Source organism: Canis lupus, chromosome 23, assembly GCF_048164855.1.
Source record: "Canis lupus baileyi chromosome 23, mCanLup2.hap1, whole genome shotgun sequence".
NCBI classification, from domain to species: domain Eukaryota; kingdom Metazoa; phylum Chordata; class Mammalia; order Carnivora; family Canidae; genus Canis; species Canis lupus.
The window spans coordinates 13327157-13354990 of NC_132860.1; the positions used below are offsets into that span (position 1 = coordinate 13327157).

At 36.5% G+C, this 27834-nt stretch overlaps 1 protein-coding gene across 1 annotated transcript in view; it reads right to left on the reverse strand.

Moving 5' to 3' along the window:
• Positions 1 to 27834, reverse strand: part of PDE3B (phosphodiesterase 3B) — a 167798-nt gene that overhangs the window by 44306 nt on the left and 95658 nt on the right. Inside the window, exons 2-5 of the mRNA XM_072793976.1 lie at positions 26225 to 26275; positions 13812 to 14060; positions 10661 to 10800; positions 3543 to 3649 (exon numbers count right to left, since the gene is read on the reverse strand). Coding sequence (XP_072650077.1) covers positions 3543 to 3649; positions 10661 to 10800; positions 13812 to 14060; positions 26225 to 26275 — 547 coding nt within the window. The remainder of the gene's footprint in view (positions 1 to 3542; positions 3650 to 10660; positions 10801 to 13811; positions 14061 to 26224; positions 26276 to 27834) is intronic.

The following is a 27834-nucleotide window of genomic DNA, read 5'->3' on the forward strand; positions in this document are numbered from 1 at the left end:
GCATCCCACAATATATGTCTTTGATTGGTGCATTTAGACACCTGATGTTCAAAGTGATTCCTGATACAGTTGGATTAATAATACCTATTATGTCAATTATTGTTTTCTATTTTTGCCCTTGTTCTTTGTTCTTATTTATCTCTCTTACTCTTCTGCCTTTGTGGTTTCAATTGAGCATTTTATATGATTCCACTTTCTGTCTTTTCTTAGAATATTAGTTATACTTCCTTTTCAACTATTTTTAGTGGTTGCCCTAGAGTTTGTAATATACATTTACAACTAACCCAAGTTCACTTTAAAATAACACTACACTACTTCACAGAAACCTTGTAATAATGAGTACCTTATATAATAAAATAATCCTAATTCCTCTGGTCTTATATCATTACTGTCATTCATTTCATTTATATAAGGATATATAAATGCAAATATATACATAAGATATATATATATATAAGCATGTAGAATTGAATACATTGTTGCTATCATTATTCTAAATTGTTACTTAGATCAAATAAAGAAAAATAAAAGCCTTTAATTTTATCTTTACTTATTCCTTCTTCAATGCTCTTCCCTTCTTTTTTTTTTTTTAAGATTATTTATTTATTTATTCATGAGAGACACAGAGACAGAGGCAGAGAGAGAAGCAGGCTACATTCAGGAAACCCAACGTGGGACTCGATCCTAGGACACCGGGATCACGCCTTGAGCCAAAGGCAGATAGATGCTCAACCAATGAGCTACCCAGGCGTCCCTGCTCTTCCCTTCTTTATGGAGATCTGAGTTACTAACCTGTAGTACTTTTCTTCTCTTTAAAGAACTTCTTTTAACATTTCTTGTCTGACAATCTACTGACAATAAGTTCCCTCAATTTTTGTTTGTCCAAGAAAGCCTTTTTTTCTCCTTCACTTTAAGAATTTCAAAAGTTACAGATTTCTAGGCGAGTGTTGATTCTCCCCCATCACTCTACTTGAATGGTTTATGAAGGTAAGTTTGATGTAATTATTCTTTTTGTTCCTCTATAGGTAAGTTATTTTTCCCACCTTTGGCTTTTTTAAGGATTTTTTATCTTTGGTTTTCTGTAATTTGAAAATTTTCTGGATCTATGGTTTGGTGTTTAACACCTTATTTGAGAAAATCCTCAGTCACTACTGTTTCAAATATGTCTTCTATTCTTTCTTGCTTTCTTTTTCTGGTATTTCTTTTGCAGTTGCCCACAATCCTTGGATATTCTGTTCTGTTTTCTCAGTCTCTGTTTCTTTGTTTTTCCAGTTTCGAAGATTTCTGTTGACATATCCTAAAGCTCAGAGATTCTTTCCTCAGCTGGAGGGGAGCTCCATTAAAGGCATTCTTTATTCTATTCAGTACTTTTGATTGTGAGCACTCATTTTTGTTTTGTTATTTTAGGATTTCCACCTCACTACTTACATTACCCATCCATTCTTGCATATTGTCTACTTAATCCATTAGAACCCTTAGTTTGCTTTTAGTTTTTTTAGTTTTCCCTCTTCCTTTGGTGGGAGAATGACTAGAGCAGACTGAAGCTGAGTATTTCCCTTCCCCCAGGTTAGCTGGGCTCTGATAAATTCTCGGTTAACTAGGCTCTGGTTAACTAGTTTCCTCTGAAGGCAGCCCTGTTAAGAAGAGGAAAGGGCTCTGGTGTCTTTAAAAATGGTTCCTTTTCCCTTCCCCCTGATAGAAGCATGTTCTCTATGATTTCTGAGAGAATCTGGTCAAGCTCTTAAAGATGAATCCCACAAAATTGTGGGGGGCTCCTTATGATTGGGTCTTTCGGGAGTTTTTAACACTCAGAGTTACCCTCCAGCAAGTTGCCAATTACAGTTCAGGCTTCCCAACCCCAGCAATGGTTCCAGGTACTGGTCCTGAGTTTCCCCTTCTCTTCTCCAAGAAGTCATTACTTTCTGTATTTGCTTGCTTCTCCAGTTTTGGAGGGACCCGCTGCCCTGTGTCCTATCTCTCTTACGGATCCTCAAATAGTTTTTTTTTTTTTTTTTAAAGTCTGTTCAGCTTTTTTACTTGTTAGGACAGAATGGCAGCTTCTAGGCTCCTTAACGTGCAGAACCAGAAGCCACAAGTATTCTGTTATCTATATATTTTTCCCCTGGTGTTTCAGTTTGGATATTTTCTATTTTTCTGTCTTCAAGTTCACTACTCTTATTTTCTGTTGTGTCTAATCTGTTCTTAAACCATTCTATAAGCCTTTTAATGTAATCAACCACATTTCCCAGCTCTACACTGTCCATGGTTTCTTTTCTGTGTGCTCCAGTTCTATGATAAAATTATCCATCCATTTTTGTCCACCTTTCCGTCTCTTTTTTTTTCTTTCTTTTAAACATTATTATTTTAAAGCTTCTGTTAAATTCAACATCAATATCATAGGTAGATCTCCCTTTAGTGTTGGCTTTTCTTGCCTGTCAATAACATGGTCCTGCCTCTTCACATGTTTTATTGTTTTTCTATTGTATGCCAAACATTGTATATAAAAGAATTCTGTAATTGTATATTCCATTGCCCATATCAGACATAATGTACTTTATTTATTTTTTTAATATTTTATTTATTCATGAGTGACAGAGAGAGAGAGAGGCAGAGACATAGGCAGAGGGAGAAGCAGGCTCCATGCAGGGAGCCTGATGTGGGATTCAATCCTGGGACTCTGGGATCACACCCTGGGCCAAAGGCAGCCACTCAACCGCTGAGCCACCCAGGCATCCCCATAATGTACTTTAAAAGTAGGTATTAGTGTTGTCCTGTATTGCTTATGTTGCACCTGCATCTGTCGTCTAAAACATTTTGAAGTGTTCTATAATCTTTTGAGTTAAAGAAAATTCCTTAATTATAGTGAGGGTGGGTGAAATGAGTAAAGGAACAAACCATGGGGATGACGACTACAGTTGTTAATACTGGATTGTATATTTGAAAAGTGTTAATAGAACAGATGTTAAAAGTTATCACAGGAAAAAATTGTGACTATGTATGGTGACAGATGTAAACTAGACTTACTGTACTGATCATTTTGTAATATATGCAAATATCAAATCATGTTTGTACACATGAAACTAATATACTGTTATATATCAATTATACCTTAAATAAATAAATGGGAAAAATTCTATTGGAAAGACTTACTAAGATAGAGTCAGGTTTCTTCCGCTCTCATATTAAAAATTTTTTTTCCTTTATAATTGCCACACTGCAAAAGAATACCCTTTCCAAAGAATTTTCCCTTGTTTTGGATATATGAATCTGGATCTGCAACTCTTGAGGTTAAGTAGCTCTGTATTTTATCCCTGAATCCCTAGTGCCTAACAAAGTACCGGGTGCAGAGTGAATGTTCAAAAACTGTTATTGAAGGAATGAGCAAATGGTCAACTAATAACCAATCCAAATTGCTTAGTCATATTAATTTACAACACATAAAATGGTATTCAAAGTTACCTCTAACTGTATATTGAAAATATTTTGCACTATTATATACTTTGAGATCTCCCACATTTAAATCATAAAGAATGATTTCTTACCAGCTCTTCTTAGACCTATATGGTGAGTTAGGGATACAGAAGATGACCTTTGCTTCGGGATTGTCAGAAGATTTGAACTAAAAGGCCCATTTAGATAGGATCCTTGACTAAAAGGGAAAGATAACAGATTAAGAATTTTAAAGCCATGGGAAATTTCCTCTTTTTTATTCATGGTCTTCAGTTCAACTAGGAAACATTTACTTATACATTCAGAGTTTAGACATCTATCTAGTGCTTACAGGCCTAAAGGAGGAGCCAGTAAATGTTTTCTGCAACGGACCAATTAGCAAATAAATACTTTTGGCTTTATAACTACTCGACCCTGAGTATAAAAGCCACTGTAGCATAAAAGCAGCCACAAATAATAAGAAATAAGTATGATTGTGTTTCAATATAATTTATTTGCAAAAAACAGGTTACAGACCACACTGAGCCCACGGGCTGTAGTTTGCTGAACCCTGGTATTAAGCAGGTTATCATAACATCTGGAGGACTTCTTAGAACACAGATTGCTAGTTCTACCTGCAGGTTCATTAGGTCTGGGGCAGGCAGGGCCAGTAATCTGCATTTCTAATAAGTTCATAAGTGATGCTGGCACTGCTGGGTCCAGGGACCTCACTGAGAATCACTGGCCTAAGATATACAGTTTTCACTATTTCCTGCCCCCTCTCTTCACAGCTATCGATTACCCATTAACTCAGTCACTTCCTGTAACTATTTTTTATAGGTTTCAGAGGTCTTATGAAGAAATTAAACATAGGTAGGCAATCACACAGTACACCAATGTGATACATAAAATGCAATTTAAGATTATATATTTGAAAGCTTTCCAGTGCCAGCCATATAGCAAGTACACCATAAATTTTACCCTTTCTTTGATACTCACTAGCTTGTTTTCTTCTGTCAACATCTCACGTGGGCACTTTGCCACAGGCTCAAGGACAAATCTAGATTATCTGCTTTTCACTCAGTATTTTTTAGTGTAGGCTAAGTTCTCAATAAACTCTTCTCCAACTGCTTCATTTTTTCTATATGTCCATACTCATTATTCAAGGAAGGCCTATTTTTTCTGTGACGTAAAAGATTTTATTCGTGTCTCTATTACATTTATACATAGTGTATTAGAATTTCACTGATTATAGATTCTTTTCCCTCATTATTTTGTGATTTTCTCTAGGGGCTATAAGACATATCTCTACATCCCCAGTGGATATAGCACAGTGCCTGATAAAGGTGTTCAATGGGATAAATGAATGATCTTCTCTTTAGGTTCCTAGTCTCAATTTTCTAGAGAATATATCGATCATTTTTGCTCCCCAATTTTGGGTGGACTCTCTTTCTTTCCCTAACTCTTGCTTTCAGGCTCTCCTTGGACCTTTTTCTAGAAACCCATGTTTGTTCTATATTCCCATGGAAGAAAAAAATTCTGTATTATAAAAAGAGAAGGCATGCAAAACCAGTTAGCAATCATTAAAACTTCCTTACTGACATTAACAAAAATTTTAACACTATTTTATTGTGTACCATTTATTGTTTTAGGTAGTTTACATACTTTTATCTTTTTTTAAGTCTCCTACTATTTAACAGATAAGGAAACTGAGGCTTCTAGAGGCTAAGTAATGTCCCCCCATTCACACAGCTAAAATTTACAGTGGCAGAGCTAAAATTCAACCTCTAATTTGTCTCTAGAAGGAGAAAGCATTTATTTTCTACCTATTTTTAAAAGGTGTTGGCCACATCTCCCACAAAACAATTCTATCTTTGTGTGTTTCTCCATCTGTAAAATTAGAGATTCAGAAGTAACGCCCCCCGCCCCCCCGCCCAGTTTCATGGGTAGAATTTATTGATTCATCAGTTGCATATAACACCCAGTGCTCATTACATCAGTGCCCTCCTTAATGCCCATCACCCAGTTTCCCCATCCCCTCATTCATCTCCCCTCCGGAGGTAAGGACTTTTAAATGAACATCTAACTTTTGGAGTCTATCATGTTTTATCCTCAAGCCAGTAGTAATGATAATTTGTTGATGATGTCACAAAAAGAGGCAGTATGCAAGTAATGCCACCCAATAAATTCATCTCCGGCTAACACTCAGTCCTTCTTTGTATTTGAGATTTCCTTGCTCACATGTTAAGTGGGGGAAATGAGGAAAGCGCAGTAAGAATACCACTCAGGGCTATCTTCAAACAGAAAAATTTGTGTATTCTACCAAAGTTTACTCCCTGATTAATTGTCAAAACAAAGCTACATCTTTGTCCTTTTCAAAATGCGCCCACAGCAAGGCTCCATAGTTTTCTACCTTGATCTAGGGTCTTAACATTTGAAGCATACCATACAGTCAGTTAGCTGTGTAGAATTGAGAGGTACAGGTCAAATTATAGGTTTTCAGCTGAGTTCTAGAATCGTCTCATTAATTCCTGGCCTACAACCAGATAAATGTACACTCCAATGAGATTACATAAAATACTGAAGAAAGCAGAGGAAAGAAGGATGGGAATCTAAAAGTTTATTAATAGTTGGTAGGAGGATGATTGAAATCATATTTGGGAATCATTACAAGAGATTGTCAAGTTATGGTCACAGAGTTAAGCCACATGTTAAGAGTTGATTTTCAGCTAACCAATGCAAATTACCCTGATAAGGTTTGTATGTGTGTGTGTGTGTGTGTGTGTGTGTAGCTGTATAAACTTGTTGGCTGTATGTCTAGATTCACAGAGTAATTCTCTTAAGAAACTGAGTGAGATGATGCCATTAGCCCCCTTGAATCTCTTCAGCTCAAATAGGGTCCAGGGATTGGTATAAATCTCTAATACATTATGAGATCCAGAATTGAGAAGCTGGTTCCCTAGTGCATTATTTAAGGAACATAGTTCCTAACAAGTTCTTTCACTGATTACCAGATCAGTTATGGAGAGGAAGGATAAATTGGAGAATGAGTTAAAGGGAAGGCTCCTTAGCGTAGGGGTGACTTAGTCAATAGCCCACGGAGTTTTGGGAAACAACTTGCCTGCTTTTCCCCACGGAAAGTCTGTTCAAAGGAAGTGAGCTGTGAACTCTAAATATATGTATGTGCTCTGTTTAGCCACAGGGAGGGCTGGGTCCTAGCAGTCAGTCCAAGGATACAAGCATAGCCATTTTTTAAACCATAGTGTCAACCCTGGAACTCAGAGATGGGTAATCCAATTGTCAGCTAACTCAAAAAAACCTTATTCTACATTTCCTGGAACTTCGTGACCACAGAATCTTTATCCTAGGTCTTAAGCTTCAGCAGAAGGCAGCATCCGTTGTCATAATCTAATATGGACACCATACTCTTGCAGGACATTTGTTAAGCAGCTGTTTACCTTTAAAGATCCATTTTAATGCAATCAAACTCATCACGGTAATCAAGCAGGCCTCAGAAGAGCAGTAATGACTAATACACAGCAGAAAGTGAAAGTGCCAAAAAATAAAATAAAAAATAAATAAAAATAAAAAGAAAGTGAAAGTGCCATAAAAGAGGTAAAGAAAAGGTGTTAAGGAGATTCAAAGGTGAAACAGATTACTTCTCCTTGGAAACCAAGGGAGGAAGACATCAGGGTGTTAGTCTTTAGAGGTGACACCTGAGCCCAGTCTTTTAGGCTATACAGACATGAGGGTGAGAAGACATGTTCCAGGGGGAGAGAGCAACTATAGGGGGGCATAGAAGCAGACAAATAGAGGGAAGCGCAAATAGTTAAACATGACTGGAGTTTCAGATAAATAGAGAAAGACTGATGTATTTTGGTGTTGTAATCAATTAAAATCTCAAGTCCTGTGAGAGATGAACAGTGCTGAACTCTTCAGGGCAGGTAATACGGTGGCTGTTCAAATGCAGTAACTCTTCTGCCCTGGGGTTTTCTTCCTTTGGATTCCTGTTATCATATCTATCATAAAGTGTATAATACTTCACTTTTTTCTCCAGACAAAGCATGAAGAAAGGCAAAATTCAATCCTATAGGGCAGCCCTGGTGGTGCAGCAGTTTAGCGCCGCCTGCAGCCAGGGCGTGATCCTGGAGACCCTGGATCAAGTCCCACGTCAGGCTCCCTGCATGGAGCCTGCTTCTCCCTCTGCCTGTGTCGGTGCCTCTCTCTCTCTCTGTGTCTCTCATGAATAAATAAATAAAATCTTTAAAAAAAAATTCAATCCTATATTACTCTCTATTCAAACAAGGTGGGCTGGGAACTTTAATTCAGCTTAATTTTCAAACGGGTTAAACTAAAAATGAAAATTATCAGGAAAAGTTGAAGGAAGAGTTTAACGCACGTCACATGCCTACATTTTCACCTAGAGAGCATTCCGAGTCATTTTTCTGTTCTCATTCTTTGCAAGATTGCTCATGTCTTTTAGTTTGTTTACTTTTTCCAAGTAAGAGTGCAGCTTTGACATAAGGGAATTACAGGGTTTCAAACCCCAGGCTAGGAATTTGGGTCCTATTCTATAGGCATTGGTAAAGGTTCCAAAAACTTGATGTCTGTTTAAGGAAGATTTGTGGCAGACAGGTAGGAGATGGATCAGGCTGCGAAGAATATTAGAAATAGAAAAGCCAATTAAGAGGATGACAGTCCAGGTAAGAATAAGCATGAAGCAGTGTAGGCAAAGTGAAAAAGGAGAAGAGAGAGCAGAAAAGAAACAAGATGCAGACATAGACCTGACAGCTGGTATCAAAAGGATGCAAAGATAACATCAACTTTTCTAGCTAAATCCATTTTTTTTTAAGCAACCACCAAACTAGAGTGTAGTAGCATTATGTCAGGAAATAAGGGCAGAAACACAGTAACATGAAAATGTACTGGAGGGATGAGAAATTTGGTTTCAGTCAGAGCTTTGGGGAATGAGAGGTTCAATACTGGAATCACGTTGAAAACACAGTTGGGAGCATTTTTTTTAATTATTTTTTTTAAAAAGATTTTATTTATTTACTCATGAGAAATGCAGAGAGAGAGAGAGAGGCAGAGACACAGGCAGAGGGAGAGGCAGGCTCCATGCAGCGAGCCTGATGTGGGACTCAATCCCGGGACCCCGGGATCATGCCCTGGGCCAAAGGCAGGCGCTAAACCGCTGAGCCACCCGGGCTTCCCATTTGTTGGGATCATTTAAAATCACAGCGAAGCTATACGCAGAATCCAACGCTAGGTTCAAATCAAGACTCAAAAATATAGGACATGTGACCTCAGTTTTGGGTGCTCTAATAAAGTCAAGATGAATGCCTCATGATTCCAGATTCATAAGTCTATTCGCTTAAAGCCTAAAGGTTCCTGAACAAAACATTACCATATGTGAAAGATCTATAGCTATGCTGCCTAAAATGAGTGCCATACACGGACGCCTGCGTGGCTCAGTAGTTGAGTATCTGCCTTCGGCTCAGAGTGATCCAGAGTCCCGGGATCGAGTTTCACATCAGGCTCCTTGCATGGAGCTTGCTTCTCCTCCCTCTGCCTCTCTGTGTCTCTCATGAATAAAAAAATAATATTTTAAAATAAAATAAAATAAAATGACTGCCATACATGGCTATAAGATGGCCACATATGACTCTTTGTATTTTACTTAAATTAATTAAATCAAATTTAAAATTCAGTTCCTTAAACATACTAGACATATGTCAAGTGGTCAGTAGCCACAGGTAGCTAGGGATTGCCATACTGGATGGTATGGATATAAAATATTCCCATAATCACAAAAATTTCTTTTTAAAACATTTTTAAAAAGATTTTATTTATTTATTCAGGAGAGACAGAGAGAGAGAGAGAGAGAGAGACTGGCAGAGACACAGGCAGAGGGAAAAGCAGGCTCCATGCTGGGAACCAGAGGTGGGACTCTATCCCGGGTTTCCAGGATCACACCCTGGATCGAAGGCAGTGCTAAACCACTGAGCCACCCAGGCTGCCCCATCATCACAAAAATTTCTATTGGACGGCACTGATCTAAGATAATGTTTCTCATGGTTAAGAAATATGTCATATTTTCAGTTCCTATCATCATTGACTTCCCCATATCCCACTTCCATTAAAAAGCAAAACAAAACAAAACAAAAACAAGACTGTCATGTTTAGGCTCTGCATTTGCATTCTCCAGTACTATGCTCTTTCTACATCAATCCACTCCTGTTTATCTATTATCTATCACTCAATTTTCTTTTAATAAAAAAGGAGTTCATCTACTTGAATATATTATAGAAAATTCAAATTAAAAAAAATCACACAAGAATCTAGAAAATTTTGTTTGCTCGTACTTCCTATATAAATGTTAACACAACTTTTAACAAATTCGTATGATCCAACCCTGCCATCTGCTGTTTCAAATGTGTAACTGTACAGCTCGAGCTAAATGCAGTACAACACATGCCCAATAAGGACAGCGCAGAAAGTTTACGCTGATTCCAAGTCTCTTAACATCCTTAGATGAGTGGCTAAAGAGCAGTTCGTAACTCCCACAGGAGAGCACTATGTTTCCTGGCTGCTTAAAAACAAAGTACTGAATCTTTGGTTATGAGGGTAAATGGGTATATTTACATTTAGAAAATTTCTGTCCCTGCATCTTCCCAGGTTCATTTAGCTGCAGTTACTGATGGCTTTCGTGTGCAGCATTAGCACCGGTCAGTTCCAAGTCAACCGTCCAGTGAGTACAGGATGTATTAGTAGTCGTAGTCCTCCAGCAAGAACAGAGCTTAGGGAAGAGTTCTGCTACCTTGTGTCTACCCTCGGAGAGAAGCCTGGGAACGTGCTCCTCCGCTAGCAAGTCAGTAGCTCCGCTGACCCAACTTTGGATGCTGTGCACCGACGGGTGTGATCGCCCCCATAAGCCTAATTTAAAAGCTTTCCTACCCTGTCCTAAACTGACTCTCACTTCCTCAAACCGCCTCCCTGATTTTTCTTCTCAAGGCCCCAGCATGCCTCGTACCCAAGGTACTTAAATGTTTTGGAGAAGACACGTTTGCTTCCTTTTAAGGATCAGTTTCTCTATGGTGCCTTATGACCACCCGTGCTGTCCTAGGTCTAAAATACTTCAACTGTTCCTTCTGCTTTTAGTTATTTCAAACCTCATTCAACAAAGTGGATGTATTTGACTCAAGTTTCTTTAAAAGACTGGGGATTTTACCTCGAAATGCCAAACTCTTGGTGTGGCCTCTTGCCATTCCCGCGCTCCCACCTTGAAGACTGTTCTGCGGGCGGCGGGCCTGAGGCTGTGGAGCTCCTCCTCAGCTGTGGAGTCGATAGACTAGTCCTACTGCTTAGGCCCTGCGGAATAATTGAACAGTGGTTAAAATCGTCACCTTCAGATCTGCTGTGTGTGCATCAGTCAAGAGGACGTACAAAGATATCAATGCAAAGTATCTTTTTAACAGGTACAGGAGAAAGAACATTTTACTCTGAAAAGCCATCAAATGACTCCAAATTTTACATTCTATACTGTTGTTCAATTATTAACTCTTCCTCCCACTTAAAAAAATGATCTCTGAATGCCCTACAATTTAACAAGATACTTATTTTTTGTACACATCACCCCCTCGTTTCATGAGAAACAAATGCTTACAAATTCAAAAGTTGATATGAAAGATTTACCCTGAAAAGCAATTGCAGAGGACAAGCTTCAGATCAGGGACAAAAGCCCTATATCCTAAGCCTTTTTTTATTTTCAGTACAGTGCTAATGTACATAGGGTTAATCTGGAGAAAGTGAAAGATTCAGAGCCATCTTTTTTTTTTTTTTTTTCAGAGCCATCTTTTTATTTTTTTATTTATTTATTTTTTCAGAGCCATCTTTTTAATTAACAAACTCAGAACACGATTAGCATTAATAATATCTTAATTTTTGGGCAGCCCAGTGGCGCAGCAGTTTAGCGCCGCCTACAGCCCGGGGTTTGATCCTGGGGACCCTGGATCGAGTCCCACGTCGGGCTCCCTGCATGGAGCCTGCTTCTCCCTCTGCCTGTGCCTCTCTCTCTCTCTCTCTCTCTGTGTGTGTGTGTCTCTATGAATAAATAAAATAAATAAAATCTTTAAAAAAAATCTTAATTTTTGAAAATATTCCGAATTGATCTACTCAATTAACCAAAGTTGTTTTTTTTTTTTTTAAACTACTGAATGGGTGGGTTTTTTTTTTTTCTTTTTTTCCCTGAATGGGTGTTTTACTGAGATTTACATAAAACAGTTTTTGCTTCTTCTGAATTTTCCCCATTAACAGATACTGAAACCATCTCAGAGATAAATATCTCCTATGTTTAAATTTCCCAATGATGTTGATTTTGTAAAGATTCATAGTTAGACTCAGAGAAAAAGTTCTTTGTGGAACATAATCCTTTCTGGCTATAATTTAGGTTCATATAGTCTTTCTTAGTTCTTAACACACATATAAGACATTTACATTAAATTACTTTTTACAACTCCTTTTCCTCACTAATTATCTTTTCATAAATAGCTATGGTTCTTTTCTGGAGTAGCGTCAGTCTTCTATTCTATTCCAAAAGCAGAGACAAATCAGATGTGAAAGAAGTTTAAATAACACAATGAAACGAAATAAAGGTTACTTCCTGGTTCTTATAGGACTTACTCCTATCAGTACCAAAAATAAACCTGATTACCTAGAATGTTCAGGAAATGAGGCACTTAGGCATCCTGTTTAATTAATATTGTTTAAAATGTTTTTAAAATGTACTAGTGCACTTTTTTACACAGTATACACAGTAACAAACATAATGGTGTCAGTAAGATTTTCCTGATTAAGATTTTTAAGGAAAAAAAAAAAAAAGATTTTTAAGGATTATTATTTTTAAGATTGCTCTTCTGTTGTGTCCAGTATACTTCAATTGAAAAAAGAAAAAAACTGCAAATGACATCAAATGTCAATGGAAAATACAAAAGAGCATATCACATATGTTCATAGTTTCCACATGTCAAGTGAAAACTAAGAATAGAGTTATTTAATTGATGAATTTTTTACTGTCACTTTTTGATGCTTGTGATTAACCTATTTCTCATAGGTAGAGTGCTAAAAAGAATGTCAGACAGCTTGGGGCAGCCCAGATGGCTCAGCGGTTTAGCTCCACCTTCGGCCCGGGGCCTGATCCTGGAGACTTGGGGATCGAGTCCTGCGTGGAGCCGTGGAGCCCACTTCTCCCTCTGCCTGTGTCTCTCATGAATAAATAAATAAAATCTTTAAAAAAAAAAAAAAGAAAGAAATAAAGAATGTCATGCAGCTAAGTACCATTGTTAATTGGACTTTGACGAAGGCAGGTGCTACTGTATAAATTTCTTAAAAATAAAAGCATCATATAATCACCTATCATCTAGATTTATGATCAGTAATTACCAAAATTTTGCCCTAACTGGGCTTGCTTAATTTTTCAACATTTCTATATTCTAATGCTGAGAACTAACACAATGAACTATCTGATCAAAATCCTTCCAAAACTATATTTAACTGTTTCTAAGCTCTATATACACTATTACAATGAACAAAATTAACTGATTTGAATTTTATCTTCTCTTGATTAGTTTCTTTACCTGTGTAGAATAAGTTAATCTAGAATAATCTCTAACATATTATTTCTCAAGTTTATGATTTTAGCTATTGATAAAGATATCGATTAATAAAATAAAGCTTATATTAAAAGCACTCTGAATGAGCATAATATAAACCTACTTAGAATAGTATTTATTATTTCTTAAAGAAAAGCCTATTTTGAAGCATTGATATTAAGAAAAATTAATCCCATATCTAATAATGGAAAAAATCAATGTCTATTGGGCTATAGCGATCCTTAGAGGGTAAAGGGGAAAAAAACAGATCAAAAAGATGTGAAAATTCATTTAAGATAATGCTATGTAATTCATAAAATGAATATTATAACGATCAATTCTTTGTGGTTCAATAAGAACGATTCCTGGATTCTAAATAATACAATAGATTAATTAATGACATGACTGGACTACTACTTTGTTATACAAGCCTAGAATTCAATTTGTGTGTTGTTTTCTACTTCTTAAAAACAGTAACAATGATAAAGAGTTGTAACCGATGAAGTGATAACTGCTGATTATAGCAAAGTTATTTAGAATTAAAGCTGAATACTCAATTAGAATTATTTGAGATTTATAACCACCTCTTGAAGTCCCAAACAGCTCAATATACAGTATAAAAAAGCTGATCCTTGAAAAAGAAAGTATATTTTATCTAAGCTATAAAGGAGCACTTTTAATTTGAAAATATTAAACATGGTAAGTAGGGCTGGCTAATTACTGTATCTTGACCTTGTGAAGTTTTCGATCTCCTTTCTCAGTTGGGTCCTCTATTTCTGAGCAGGGGTAAAATCCAGGAAATGGCGTGAGAGGATTAATCTTTGGCCTACAGGAACCTGAGAAAGCACCCATCAAGCTACTGATACTCCGCAGGGAAGAAATGACTTGTGGGGGAAGGGTTGGATCAATCAGAAGATCTGACACCATATTTCGAGCCTCATTTAGCACTGAAAGATCAACTCCACTTCCACCTCCAGAATTCTAGAAAAGAAAAGAAAAAAGTAATATTACAGATTTGCTATTTAAACATTCTAACATTTCAGAATTATTCTATTTTAAATCAATAGAAATATACATTACACATCCACAGCAGTTCTTTCACTTACTTTACACACTTAAGAGGCAGTCGAGCACAGTGATAAGGCTCCATTGCAATGACATTGGGGCTTGAAATCGACACTTTAATCCTAACTCTATGATTTTGAGCAAATTATTTAACATCTGCACCTTTTAGTTTCTTTACCATAAAATGGAGATTATAACATCTACCTCATTAAGGGCTTATGTGAGACTTTAGTCTGAGAATACAGGTAAAACACATAAGGCAATGTATAGTGCATATATTAAAAGTGCAATAAATAATAGTATATCTGTCGATATTATGGAAAATAAGATAAAAATACAGGAAAACGGGGTCAGAGTTCAAAGGAGACAGTGATTAACTTTGAACTCATGGTCACCAATAGTATCATGGAAGGAGTAACATCACACTTCACCTTAAAGAATGTATAGAAAAGATATTTTTAAAATTTAGAATGAATATTTTATTGACATATACACGTGGTCTGATTTTTACTTTTTGAAAATACATATAGGGATCCCTGGGTGGCACAGCGGTTTGGCGCCTGCCTTTGGCCCAGGGCGTGATCCTGGAGATCCGGGATCGAATCCCACGTTGGGCTCCCGGTGCATGGAGCCTGCTTCTCCCTCTGCCTATGTCTCTGCCTCTCTCTCTCTCTCTGTGTGTGACTATCATAAAAAATAAAAAAATAAAAATAAAAATAAATGAAAATACATATATATGATGTTCAACTCAATTACCCATAGAAATGAGAACATGCATAATCAGAATAGTGAATTAAATGTTACTTGTGGTGCTTTTATTGTACCCTGAACTTATATTTGAGTGTGTCTGAAATTCATAATTACTGAATGCATGTAATGAGTTTACTATAAAACTGTTTAGTAAGTATCCTCAACACATTTTGGGACTAAGAAATGTTATGAAAGTTAGAACAATAATTAGCTAAATAATGTCTTTGCTCTTTGGAGAATTTTTTTCCCTGGTGAAGTATTATTTTATCTTAGTTTTTATGTGAAAATATTCCCTATTGCTAGGGTATAGCCCAGTTATTTCTAATCTTTATGAATAAATACTCCCCTATATATGTCACTATAGATAATTAAGGATATTTCTGACAAATAGCTTCCCATAAAATTGAATTTCTGAACCACAGTAAATGAACAGGTTAAGATTTGATCATTACTGTAAAACTGCCCTCCCATATGTTGGTTAAATCTATATGTCCACAAATGTGATTATAATAGCATCTATTTTCCCACACCTAAGTGAGAAATCTATTGATATTTGAGTTGGCATTCCCGTACAATCATGTGTCATTTCTCAAATGTTTAATTATGACATGGCTTGCAGATTTTGGTTTTGGGTTCTTTTTTTTTCATATTTGGGATTCACTCAGCTTCTCAAATTTGTAAGATTATGTCTTTTGCAAAATTTGGGGAAGTTTTCAGCCATCATTTTTTTCAAATAATCTTTTAAACTCACTCTCTCCTTCTCAGATACTGATATGAATTTTGGATCTTTTGTTATTGTCCCTAAGACTCTGTTCATTTTGTTTCCACCTATTTTCTTTCTGTTGTTCAAATTGGGTAAATTCTATTGCTTTAGCCTGAAGCTCACAGATTCCAACCTCTGTCATCTCCACTCTCCTACTGAGCCCATTCAGCAAGTTTTAATTTCCATTATTGCATTTTTCAGTTCCATAGTTTTCATTTCTTTCTTTTTTATAACTTCTATAGATCTACCTCAGAGATGTTGCAGGTTTGGTTCCAGACTACTGCAATAGAGTAAATAGCACAATAAAGTGAGTCAAAAGAAATTTTCTGGTTTCCTAGTGCATATAACAGTTATGTTTACAATATACCGTAGTCTATTACATGTGCAATGGCATTATGTCTAAAAAAAACAGTGTACATACCTTAATCTAAAAATACTTTATCTGGCCACCTGGGTGGCTCAGTTGGTTAAGAATCTGACTTTGATTTCAGCTCAGGTCAGGATCTCAGGGTTGTGAGATTGAGCCCTGTGCCAGGCTCCATGCTGGGTGTGGAGCCCGCTTAGAATTCTCTTTCTCCCTCTGCCCCTCCCCTCCATACTCTCTTCTCACTCTTAAAAAAAAAAAAAAAAAAAAAAAAAAGATACTTTATTGCTAAAAAATGCTAACTATCATCTAAGTTTTTGGTGAGTTGTCCTCTTTTTGCTAGTGGAGGGTCCTGACTTTGACACTGATGGCTGCTGACTGATCAAAACAAAATGGTGGTTGCTAAAGGCTGGGGTGGCTCTGGCAATTTCTTAAAATAAATGAAGTCTGCTGCATTCAGTTGACTCTTCCTTTCACAAACATTTCTCTGTAGCATCTGATGCTGTTTGATAGCATTTTATCTACAGCAGAACTTCTTTCAAACTTGGGAGTCAATCCTCTCAAAACCTGCTGTTGCTTTATCAAGCTTATGTAATATTCTAAATCCTTTGTTGTCATCTCAGCAATCTTCACAGCAGCTTCACCAGGAGTAGATTCTATCTCATGAAACCACTTTCTTTGCTCATTCATAAGAAGCAACTCCTCATACGTATGTTCAAGTTTTATCATGAGATCGCAGCAATTCAGACTCTACTCCTGATTTTATTTCTCTTGCTATATCTACCACATGTGTAGTTACTTTCTCCACTGAATTCCTGAACCCCTCAAAATCATCCATGAGGGTTGGAATGAACTTCTTCCAAATTCCTATTAATGTTGGTATTTAAAGAAAAAAAAAAGTTGGTATTTTGATCTTTTCCCACTAATCACAAATGTTTTTAATGGCATCTAGAATGGTGACTCCTTTTCAGAAGGTTTCAATTTTCTTTGCCCAGATCCAACAGAGGAATCACTATCTATGGTAGGCATCCTAGTTTAACATAATTCATAACCCTGTGATTTTCAGAATAGTAAATGAGCACTGGCTTCAACATCAAGTCACTAGGCCCTGATGTCTCCTCTCTGGCCATGGGAGGGTCTAGGTGCCATCTTCCAATAGAAGGCTGTTTCACCTGCACTGAAAATCTGTTGTTTAGTGTAGCCAACTTCATTAATTAGCTTAGATCTTCTGGATAATTTGCTGAAGCTTCTACATCAGCACTACATCAGCACTGACTTGAACTTTGATATTATGGAGATGGCTTCCTTCCTTTCCTTCCTTAAACCTCATGAACCAACCTCTGCTACGTTCAGACTTGGCTTCTCCAGTTTCTTCATTTCTCTCTCTCTCTCTCTCTCTCTCTTTAAAGATTTATTCATTCATTCATTCATTCATTCATGAGAGACACACAGAAAGAGCAGAGACATAGGCAGAGGGAGAAACAGGCTCCCCGTGGGGAGCCAGATTTGAGACTCATTCCTGGGACCCAGGATCATGCCCTGAGCTGAAGGCAGACACACTCAATCACTGGACACCCAAGTGTCCCTTCACTTCTCTCATCTTTCCTAGAATTGAAGAGAATTAGGGTCTTGCTCTGGATTAGGCTTTGGCTGCAAGGAATGTTGTAGCTGGTTTGATTCTCTATCTAGACACTAAAGTTTTCTCTGTATCATCAATAAAGTTTTACTTTCTTATGATTCACATGTTCACTAAAGTTCACTTTTACATTTCCTTCAAGAACTTTTTCTTTGCATTCACAACTTGAATGTCTGGGCAATAGGCCTAGCTTTTGACCTATCTCAGCTTTTGACATGCCTTCCGCTCTGAGCTTAATCATTTCTAGCTTTTGATTTAAAGGGAGAGACGGGGATCCCTGAGTGGCGCAGCGGTTTGGCGCCTGCCTTCGCCCCAGGGCGCGATCCTGGAGACCCGGGATCGAATCCCACATCGGGCTCCCTGTGCATGGAGCCTGCTTCTCCCTCTGCCTATGTCTCTGCCTCTCTCTATTTCTCTCTCTGTGACTATCATAAATAAATAAAAATTTAAAAAAAAAATTAAAGGGAGAGACGTGTGACTTTCACTTGAACACTAAGAGGGCCTTGCAGGGTTATTAACTGACCAAATTTCAATATTGTTGCATCTCAGGAAATAAGGAGGTCCAAGGAGAAGGGAGAGAGATGGGGAAACAGCTGGTCAGTGGGGCAGTTATAACATATACAACATTTATTAAGTTCACTATCTTATATGAGCATGACTCATGGCACCCCAGAACAATTACAATAGTAACATCAATCTGATCGTAGATCACTTTAACAAATATAATAATGAAAAAATTTGAAACAATTTACCAAAATGTTGGAGAAACACAAAGTGAGCAAATTCTGTTGTTAAAGTGACAAAGCAAAAATAGATTTATTTGCTTGATGCAGGATTGCTACAAACCTTCAACTTATAAAAAAAGTCACAGTATCACTGAGGGGGGCACTTGACGGGATGAGCACTGGGTGTTATGCTATATGTTGGCAAATCGAACTTCAATAAGAAAATATACAAAAATAAATAAATAAAATAAAATAGAATAAAGCTGCTAAAAAAATTTTAGCTCATTACTTTACAATGTCAACTCTAAAATTCTGAAGGATGGAAGAATCATATATAATGTAGTAACCATTAAAAACTTACATTAATATTTTCAAAAAAAACCCCACAGTATCTGTGAGGTGCAATAAAAGGGGATGTGTCTGTATTTTTGTTATTGTTGAGATTTTCTATTTTATTTGTAATTGCTTGTTAGAACATTTTTATGATGGCTGCTTTAAAATTTGTCGGGGGTGCCTGGGTGGCTCAGCTGGTTAGATGCCCAACTCTTGATTTGGGGGTTTAATCAGGTCATGATCTCAGGGTCATAAGATTGGGCCCCATGTCAGGCTCCCTGCTCAGTGGGGAGTCTGCTTGTTCATCTCCCTCTGTTCCTTGCCCTGCTTGTGCTCTCCAAAATAAAAAAAAGAAAATCTTAAAAAAAAAATGTCAGATAATTCCAAATCCGATTCATCTTGGTATTAAGCATTGTCTTTTCCCATTCAAGTTATGACTTTCCTTGTTCTTAGTATGAAAAGTTATTTTTTTATTTTATCATCAACATTTTGGGTATTATTCTACAAGACTCTAAGGTCCTATTTAAATCTTTTGTATTAGGAAGTAGTCTCTGTTAGGTAGGTCCTGGTCTACTTTTTCAGGCTGTGGTTCTTTTTTTCTTTTAAGATTTTATTTATTTATTTATTTGAGAGAGAGAGAAAACAGGAGAGTAATGGGGAGAAGCAGATTTGCCACTGAGTAGAGAGCCCAATGATGTGGAGTTTGATCCCAGGACCCTGAGATCATGATCAAAGCTAAAGGCAGATGCTTAATCAACTGAGCCACCAGGCACCCCTCAGGAATGTGGTTCTAATGATATTTTAGTTTTCAGAGCATTCACCGTGGTATTTCAGCCTGCTTGATGGTTTTCTGATGCCACTAGGGTTCCCACTGGTCCTTGTTATACCTCTGTGGGTGAGGAGATGGGAGGAATTTCCTCAGATTGAATCTCTAGGTGGGGGAAGAGAGTCTTCAGGCCACAGGGAGAAAGCAACTTCTGGATTAGACACGTGTTGTGGCAATAGCCCCTCTGCCACAACATGTAATAAAATTACTATAATTAATATTACTGAAAATGATGAAATGAAAATATAGATAAAGTGGCATTGGAGTTCAAAGAAGATACATAAACTTTAATCTGAATGGTTGGCAGAAACTTTATGGAAGGAGTAGCATTTGAGCTAGTAATTTGGTAGGATTTTATTTATAAAGATTATAATAAAACTACAAATGTATTTGGGGTGTTTATTCTTCAAGAAAGAATACAAATAAAGGTACAAAAGTAGTAAAATAGCCAAGTACAAGGAACATGAAATTATTAAAATACAGGCTTCATTTTTTTCTAAAAGAACATTGGAAAATAAGATGGAAAGGCAAGTTGGGACCACATTTTTGAGAACACGAGATCCCAGCTAATGGATATGAACAAGGGAAATTCATGGATTCTGAGCAAGTTAAAGAGGAAGAATCAAGCAAGGAAAGAGAAAAGGAAGTAATGGAGGCCACTGAAATGTTAGAGAGGATGAAAAGATAACTCTTTATGTTAAGAACGGACAGAGATGGGAAAAGAGCATTCTAGGCAGAGAGACAAGCAAGTGTGAAGACCCAGACACCCAGCCTGCCTAGCATGTTTGAGGAATAGAAGGGGACTGGAGTCACTAGAGCAGAGTAAATGAAGGAGAAGTTAGTAGGACACAAGGTCAGAGAAGTAAAAGGGAGTAAAGTGGGGGACTATATTGTGTAAGGTCATTTGGTAAGGATTTTTAACCTTTATTATTCTGGGTGAGAAGAGCAAGAGTGACAAATTTTTAAAGCTGAACTTAAATTCCTATTTCCCACTGGCTTACATGTGGCAAATCTTGGTTTTTGCCCAGAGAGCTGGGGTTGATTAAAGAAGAGGACAAGGGAGAGGTAGGTGGCGTTCATGTGCAAATGCTAAAATATTTACTATTTGGCCCTTTACAGAAAAACTCTGCTAAGTCCTGTCTTGTATTATAATTTCAGAGACCCTTAGAATTCATTATTGAAATTAATATAATATTAACTCACATTTTTAGAGTGCTACCTACTAGACATTCATCATCATCATCATCATAATCAGCCCTCTGAAGGAATTGGTATCATTCCCGATCTATAGATGACAAAATAGATTCAGAGTGCCTTAAGAGGCTTGCCTTATTTTTCAGCAAGGACCCTGTCTCAAAGCAACTCTTCCGCCTAGAATAACTGGTCTAGAAAAGCTGAAATAAAAAGAACACCCATTTCAGGGCATCAGAGCACAGTCAAGCAGCCAGGCCTTGAAAGAACAAAAAGTCAGAGTTTAAAAATTAAAATGAACCCACCATACTGTACTACTTTTTCTCAAGGAGTCTGCTGTGGATTCATAATTGGCCAGGGCAGAGAGGACAAGAAGCACAGTAGTTAAGAGGTAGGAAATAGAGTGGAGCTTTCTGTAGTCACAGGAGGCTCAAAGACCAAAACTGGAGTATAGGGTTATCAGGACAGGCAGGGCTTTAAAGCCCAAGCAAGATCTCAGAGAGGAGAAAAAGAAGCAAGGTTGAATTCAGAGCTGCTTTCCCTCAAAGGCATTTGCCAATTTGCAAACAGTGGCGGAGAGATGGAGAAACCCAAGCAAAAATTCTCAAACAGATTTCTATTTTGAGAGTTAAATAGAGCTTTCAGCAGTCTAGAGGGAACAACATCAAAAGGACTTCCTAGAAAACACCACTAACCAAAAATTATTATGAGACAGAAAACTTAATAGGCCTAAAACTACTGAAGAAACTGAATATATAATTTAAAATTTGCTCATAAAAAAAGCTCCAGACGGAGATGGCTTCACCATAGCATTCTTTCAAACATTAGGGAAAGAATACCAGTCTCACCAAACTTTTCTAGGTAATAGGGTGAGTATCTCACTTTATTTTATGAGACTATAACCTTTATATCCAACATATGCCAAGAACATTATGAAAAACAGGAATTATAGGCCAACTCTCTCTCATAAACATAGATTCAAAATTCTAAAACAAAATATTAATAAAATCCAGTGACATATATAGGTATTTATATATATATATATATTTTTTAAATATCTTAATCAAATTTGCTTTATTCTGGGAATATGGGGATTGATGTGAGAAATAAAGACAGAAGAAAAATTATTAATTTTTTTTTTTACTCCCTACAGCCCACTGACAAGTCCTTTAAGAAAGGCAGAGTGACATTCCTCTAGGAACTCAGCTGCCTGGATGTTAATACTTTGCTAAAGAGCAAAAGGCAATCTTAGCCCAAGCTCCAGGATCTTATAAGTCTACTTTAACATATAAAAATTCCTTTAGAAATTTCCTTTATCTCTTAACTCCCCAAAATACTTGTTGGCAATCATCCCCCAAGCATATGACCCACCAATATACATCTGAAGGGTCTCATGACTAAGGTTTTATTAGATGATAATAAACGACAGTTTCCCAACAACAGCTAGCCCCCTCAAGGTCCTGGAACCCTTGCTTCCAAAATTCCTCAGAGTCTTACACTACCTCTAACCCCCTCCCAACTTGAAAGTATATAATGGGCCTCTCCTCTTGACCCCAGTATAGCTCCTTCTGCCCACAGGTCCTGTCCCTGTGCTTTAATAAACCACCTTTTTGCACCAAAGACATCTCAATTCTTTTTTGGCTGTCGGCTTTGAACTCTAATGTCTTTTCCTATGTTAGGGATGGTTTAACAGAGACACAGAATTAAACAATACAATTCACCACATTAATAAATGGAAAAAATCCAGGAATCATCTCCATAGAGGCAGAAAAAGCATCTGATAAAAATTGTACACCCATCCATGACATCCATGACTAAAAAGAGAAAAAAAAATGTCTTTAGTAAACCAGGATTAGAATGGAACTTCCTTAATTTTTTTTGAACTTCCGTAATCTGATAAAGGATATCTCTAATAAATAAATAAAATCTTTAAACAAGTCAAAGATCTGACCAAAGAATATCTGAGCAACCAATTAACATATGAAAAGATGCTCAACCTGATGAGTTACCCATGAAATCCCAAGTATTAAAAGCACAATGATACACTCTTCCACAGCTACCAGAATGATTTAAAAATAGACCCTATCAAGAGTTCTCAAGGATGTGGAGCAACTGGAACTCTCAAAGGCTGATGGTTGGGTAAAAATTGATACTTCTTGGAAAGTTGAGTGCTATCTACTGAAACTCAGCATATGCACACATACCCTGTGACCCAGCAACCCCCTCTGACATATACCCAACAAAAGACCTCAAGAATGCCAGCAGCATTACTTACAATAGTCATGAAGGGGTTCAGGACAGGCCATCCCAGAATGTGCCACTTTGGCACGTGTGTTATTTTGAGCTGAAAGCACTTGAAGTCCTGTGGTCTTAAGGGAAACTTTTGCCCCTCCTTTAAGTACACAGAAGACTCTAAATTGGGGGCTTTTCCCAGAAGAACGGTTTTTAACAGAGATAAATTTTTTAAAGGATGTTAAGTAATCTCTACGCCCAACATGGGTCTCAAACCTGTAACCCCAAGATCAAGAGTTGCATGCTCTACTGACTGGGCCAGCCAGGCACCCAGCAAAGAGGAATTTTATGTGAGTGAACCATCTACATGGTAAGGCAAACACCTAATTACCAAATATCTGCTCTTCCTACCACCCTGTGAATTACATTCCTTTCCTCTTAAGTCCTGGACCTCTGTTGTCCACTTTCTCCTCAGCTGAGAATGACATAGATATCTTATTTTGCCTATCTTTAGAATTTCCAAGTCTCTGTGGATTACCTATACAGATACCTATTAAATTTCATTTTCTCTGTTAATCTGTCTTATGTCAGTTTGATTCTTAGTCCAGCTACAGGACCTTTGAGGGGATAGGAATTCTTGCTTCCTGACACACAAAAAGCTGAAAAGAAAAAAATGTCCATCTATTATTGAGTAAATGAAAACATTGAGAGTATATTCATTCAATGAAATACTAAAGGCAATGAAAATGAATGAATTACTATGGGCAATAACAATAATATTAATCTTATAAATAAAATTTTGAAAGAAAGAATCAAAATAGAAAATATATATCATTAATTCCATTTATATAAAATCCACAGACAGGAAAAACTAAGTTGTAATGACAGAAATCAGGACCGAAATAATGCTTGGGAGAAGTTGATGACCAGGAGGGGAGCATAAGAGAGGCTTTGGGGGAGCTGAATTCTTCTTCTGAAAGATGGTCACATGAATATAATCACTTTGAGAAAATTCATCAAGTTGTACACTTACAATTTGTGCATTTTTATGTATGAGTGTATATTAAAATTTTTGTAAAGGGATCATTAGAAAGAAAAGAGGAGGAGCATCTGAGTGATGCAGTCCGTTGAGCTTCCCACTCTTGGTTTGGCTCATGTTATGATCTTGGGGTTGTAGGGTCAAGCCCTGGGGTAGACTCTGCTAAGCGAGGAGTCTCTCTTTGAGTTTCTCTTTCCATCTTCCTCTGTCCTTCCCTGACCCCAGGCGGGCAGGCACAAGCTCTAGCTCTTTCTCCCTCCCTCTCCATCAAATAAATACATAAATCTTAAAAGAAAAGAGGTGGTGAGGGAAGAGAGAAAGGAAAAAGGGAGAAAGGTGCCTGATATCACATATCAGTGTGCTTGACTACAAGCCTATGCTCTTCACCATTACTGCTTATGTATTTTTAGATTTTACTGGTAGTTTAAATACTCTTTTAATTGGAAACTGAGGACCTTGGTGAGTATGACTGGTAAGGAAGCCCTTGTGTGGGTCAAAGAATCAGCCTTTTTTAGGTCAGAAGTGGCTTTCTTGATTTCACCTGATTGCAATAGGTATGCTTTTTGTTCACCAAAACCCAGAGAATATTTTGTTCTTCTGGGCTGTTGTGGCTCTTCCATTCACACCTTAAAAATAAAACCCATTCAGGGATGCCTGGGTGGCTCAGTGGTTGAGTGTCTGCATTTACTCAGGCCATGATCTTGGGGTCCCGGCATCAAGTCCTACATTGGGCTCCCCAGAGGGAGCCTGCTTCCCCCTCTGCCTATATCTCTGCCTGTGTCTCTCATCAATAAATAAATAAATTTTAAAAATAAATAAATAGATCTCATTCAAAGGAATTTCTCAAAAATGGTGATAGAAACAACTAAATAAATCTAATAAACAGAGGTAATGTTTCTTTGAATACAAAAGACAGAGATTTAATATTAATGTTTATCTATCAGTATAAAAACCACCAGGTTTTAAAACAGCATATTATAACATAATTAAATTAATTTATTTTTATATATTTATTAATATTTGTTATTCTGTATGTTTACATATAATTTACATTTATAATTATAATATATAATTATAATAACATATTTTTTGTAGAATCGAATACACACACATTTCAATACAATAGGAAAATGGGAAAATATCTGTAAAGATATATATCATAAGTTAACATAATTAACATAGTTATTGCTTGATATTTAGGAATGGGTTTTCTTTTTTCTCCTATACTTCTATTTTCAGTTCTTTTGATATGAATATATATTACTTAAGTGATCAAAAAAGTTTAAAAGTACATATTATATGATTTCATTTATATATATAAAGTTCATAAATAAGCCAAACTAATTGTTAGAAAGTCAGGACAGACATTATCCATGGGGATACAGTCAATAACCAGAATGGTACATAAGTGAGGCTTCTGGAATGCTAGTAAAGTTCTATTTCTTGATACAGGTTCTAGTTACATGGGACATTTAGTTTGTGAAAATTTATCAAGCTGTGCACTTTTCTGTATGTATAATTTAATTAAAAATTTACCCAAAACTTAAAAAAAAAAAAAAAAAAAGCCAAAAACTCTAAGTAGAGTGTTTTGGCTTCCCTAATAAAATATTCTGCCAATTGTTTTGCTTTTTCTCATATATGGCTTTTAATCTACTTTTTTCCCTGTCTGAATGAATTGCCCACAATCAGAAAAAAAAAATCTCAACCTTAATATAGAATTATTAGTTTATTCTGAGCTCCAATTATATTAATATTTTAAAAATAACTTATACAAGTATGATTTATCATTTCCCTTTCCTTCCCTCATGATTAAAAATGTCTTTTTAAAAAAATTATCTAAATGAAAGTTGTTTATTTTAAATTAGTTCAGTTAAAAAAATCTCATAGCATAGAAATCTTACAAATCTAACTTTTTAAAAATGTCTAAAGTTTCAGGGTACCTGGGTGGCTCAGGTCACAATCCCAGGGTCCTCGGGTTCCCCGCTCATCAGGGAACCTGCTTCTCCCTCTCCTTCTGTCCCTCCCCCATTTCCTCTCGTGCTCTCTCAAATAAATAAATAATAAATAAATAAATAAATAAATAAATAAATAAATAAATAAAATCTTAAAAAAATAGATGTCAGAAGTTTCATTACAGTATATCAGAAACATTATGTGTCAACTATACTTCAATTAAAAAGTTTCATTACAGATATTATTAGTAATATTTACTTATATTTACCTGATAATGAGGTTTATACCATTGCTTTAAGTCCCAATCCCAAAGAATCATCTGGGGAAAAAGAAAAAGACAAAAAACCACTTCGTTACAAACCAGAAATAAACAAATATATGTAAAGACAAAATGGAACATCTTCAATTATACCTAGCTTACAGTTTGGGAGAGTAATTGGGAAAGTGAGAATAAAAATTATCTCTAGACAGAATATTCCATAAATTATGCACTCTGATTGAGAAATCAAAAAAATAGAATAAGGTCACTCTAATAAGCTATATTAACCTTCAAAATACCCATTACCACAATAAGGAAAATACAAATCAGAATAACACCCAGTTACCAAAAATACAAGAAAAATTACAAATCATCAGACACTCTCCCTCCCCTCATCATCTTCAAAGGATCATCACTCAACATTCTAAAGCAGTGTCAATGGGTGGTGCTATTTCCTTACTAATAAGGCACTTCTGTCAAAAGCAGTTTAAAAAGCCTGTCCTTTGGGTTAGATTAAGTATAAAGTAATGGATTTTAAAAAGCAACATTCAACCCTTTTGATATGCAGATAATTAGGATGGTTTTCCTATTTGTCTTCTTTATAGGCTACCAATGATAACTTCTTAGTCCCAGACTAGTATTTTCCTCTCTGTTTTCTTCCCAGAAAGCTTTCTGGCTGCTTCCCCTTCTCATAGTCACCATGCTCTAGAAGAAAACATTAGCTTTAATTTAGCAAGCTATAACTACTACCTATAATTAATCCTAAATTTCTCTTAAGTTTACTTAATTGGTCTCCATTTGCCAAAATAAATTGATTATAATGGCAATTTTCTATATAGCTTTGAACCTTAGGCTCGAATTTAAACCTAGTTAATTTGTAATATAACCACCTGATTTCTATATGCTGAATATTTTTTTTCAAGTAAATTCTACCCCCAACAGGGGCTCCAACTCACAACCCCAAAATTAGGAGTCACGTGCTCTACTGACCAAGCCAGCCAGGCGCACCCATATGGTGAACTCTGCTGTTTTTCATCCTTTGTCGTCTGTCTCCTGGATGCAAAAGATCTTAAAGTGTTATCCACTCTATCACCGGCCTAATATTTTATCAGGAGTTGGCATATTGTTGTTGTTTTTTTTTCTGTAGAGGGACAGATAGTAAATATTTTAGGCTTTGCAAGCCACCTAAGGTCACTGTGACATAATCTTATTTTGTTTGTTTTACAATGCTTTAAAATGCAAAAACATTCTTAGCTGGAGAGCCATACAAAAACAGGATGCTGGCTGAATTTGGTCAGTAGGCTATATAGCTCGTTGACCCCTATTTTAGGTAATATACCCAAACCCTAATCACTCAAAAAATTATCAGTTGTCATTATCACCATATCCTTCTCAACATCCTTGCAGAGGGTCATTTCTTGCCAGTGAAAAGAAATCTATTTCTTCCCAAAGAAAATCCAGACATACAATACTATAACCACATCTAAAACTTCAGTACAAAACAACAACAACAACAACAACAACAAAAAAACTTCAGTACCCACAGAAGAGCTGTTGTATGTAACTATATGCAAAGTACTTCATGAATATTAGTAGACTCATTAAATTTATGCAGTATT